Genomic DNA, 872 nt, shown 5'->3' with positions numbered 1-872 from the left:
CTGCAGCCAATCCACCCACCTAGGCTTTGGTCCTATTTCAGTTGGCTAGCTTTCTTTACTAGATCCTTCCTATTGGTTTTTTAAACATGCTGAACTCAATGAATGTGAACAACCAATCTGTTCTGCCTAAGTTCACCTGGGTAGAGCCCCCAGCTTTGGAGGCCTAAGAAAATCACTTTCCTAAGGAGAAAACTAGTATAAAGCAAAACAGAATTGGCTTCAGACAGCGCCACCGGCCTCATAATAACCCGTTACCAGGGACTGAGCCCCAGTGTGGGGTACACTGTTTACATTAGCTAGCTCATTCATTTTCTCCGAAAGGCAGACAAGGTAGATACTAATTATTATTATACCCTATTAAACATCAGGAACCCAAAGCTCTGGGAAGTCAGGCTTATTGTGCGAGTAAAAACTGCCCTATAGGTGCTGTTTTATTCAAAGTGGGATCCAGGACTTGAGGATTCCATTCCGCTCTGCTTCTGGCCCCGCCCCCTCGGGCCCCCAGTCCCGCCCCACCCCCGACACGCCCCTTACCCCGTCCGGGCCCTAGTCCCACAGCCACGGCGGGGAGCGGCGCCTGCAGTGCCGGTCGTGACCGCCGGGGGGCAGCCGCGCGGCTCGGGCCCGACCGCTCTGGGCCGCGCTACTCGCTCGCCCTCGGACTCAGCTCCCCTGCGAGCTGCCACCCTGCCCGCGCCCAGCGCCGACCCGCCGCGGTCCCCGCGCCGAACCAGCTCCTCGGCTCTCGGGGCCGGACCGAGGCTGCAAGCAGCGCCGCGGGGTGTGGGGCGGACCCAGGAGATGAAATGACAACGTCAACCCTCCAGGTACCTCGGCGCGGCGCGGCCCGGCGCGGCTTGAGGAGGCCGAAG

General features: G+C 59.3%; 1 protein-coding gene across 5 annotated transcripts in view; it reads left to right on the top strand.

The window, feature by feature from the left end:
- Positions 1 to 650: 650 nt before the first annotated feature.
- Positions 651 to 872, top strand: part of VPS4A (vacuolar protein sorting 4 homolog A) — a 13,575-nt gene continuing 13,353 nt past the window's right edge. For all 5 annotated transcript variants that reach the window (XM_024763086.1, XM_024763085.1, XM_024763084.1 and 2 more), the window contains exon 1: positions 651 to 827. In XM_024763086.1, the coding sequence (XP_024618854.1) occupies positions 807 to 827 (21 nt within the window). In that variant the 5' untranslated portion in view covers positions 651 to 806. The remainder of the gene's footprint in view (positions 828 to 872) is intronic.

The sequence above is a fragment of the Neophocaena asiaeorientalis genome, unplaced genomic scaffold, assembly GCF_003031525.2.
Source record: "Neophocaena asiaeorientalis asiaeorientalis breed wild unplaced genomic scaffold, Neophocaena_asiaeorientalis_V1.1 scaffold678, whole genome shotgun sequence".
NCBI lineage: Eukaryota > Metazoa > Chordata > Mammalia > Artiodactyla > Phocoenidae > Neophocaena > Neophocaena asiaeorientalis.
Note: the sequence above shows the minus strand (reverse complement) of the source record. Positions and strands in the feature narration are given on the sequence as shown.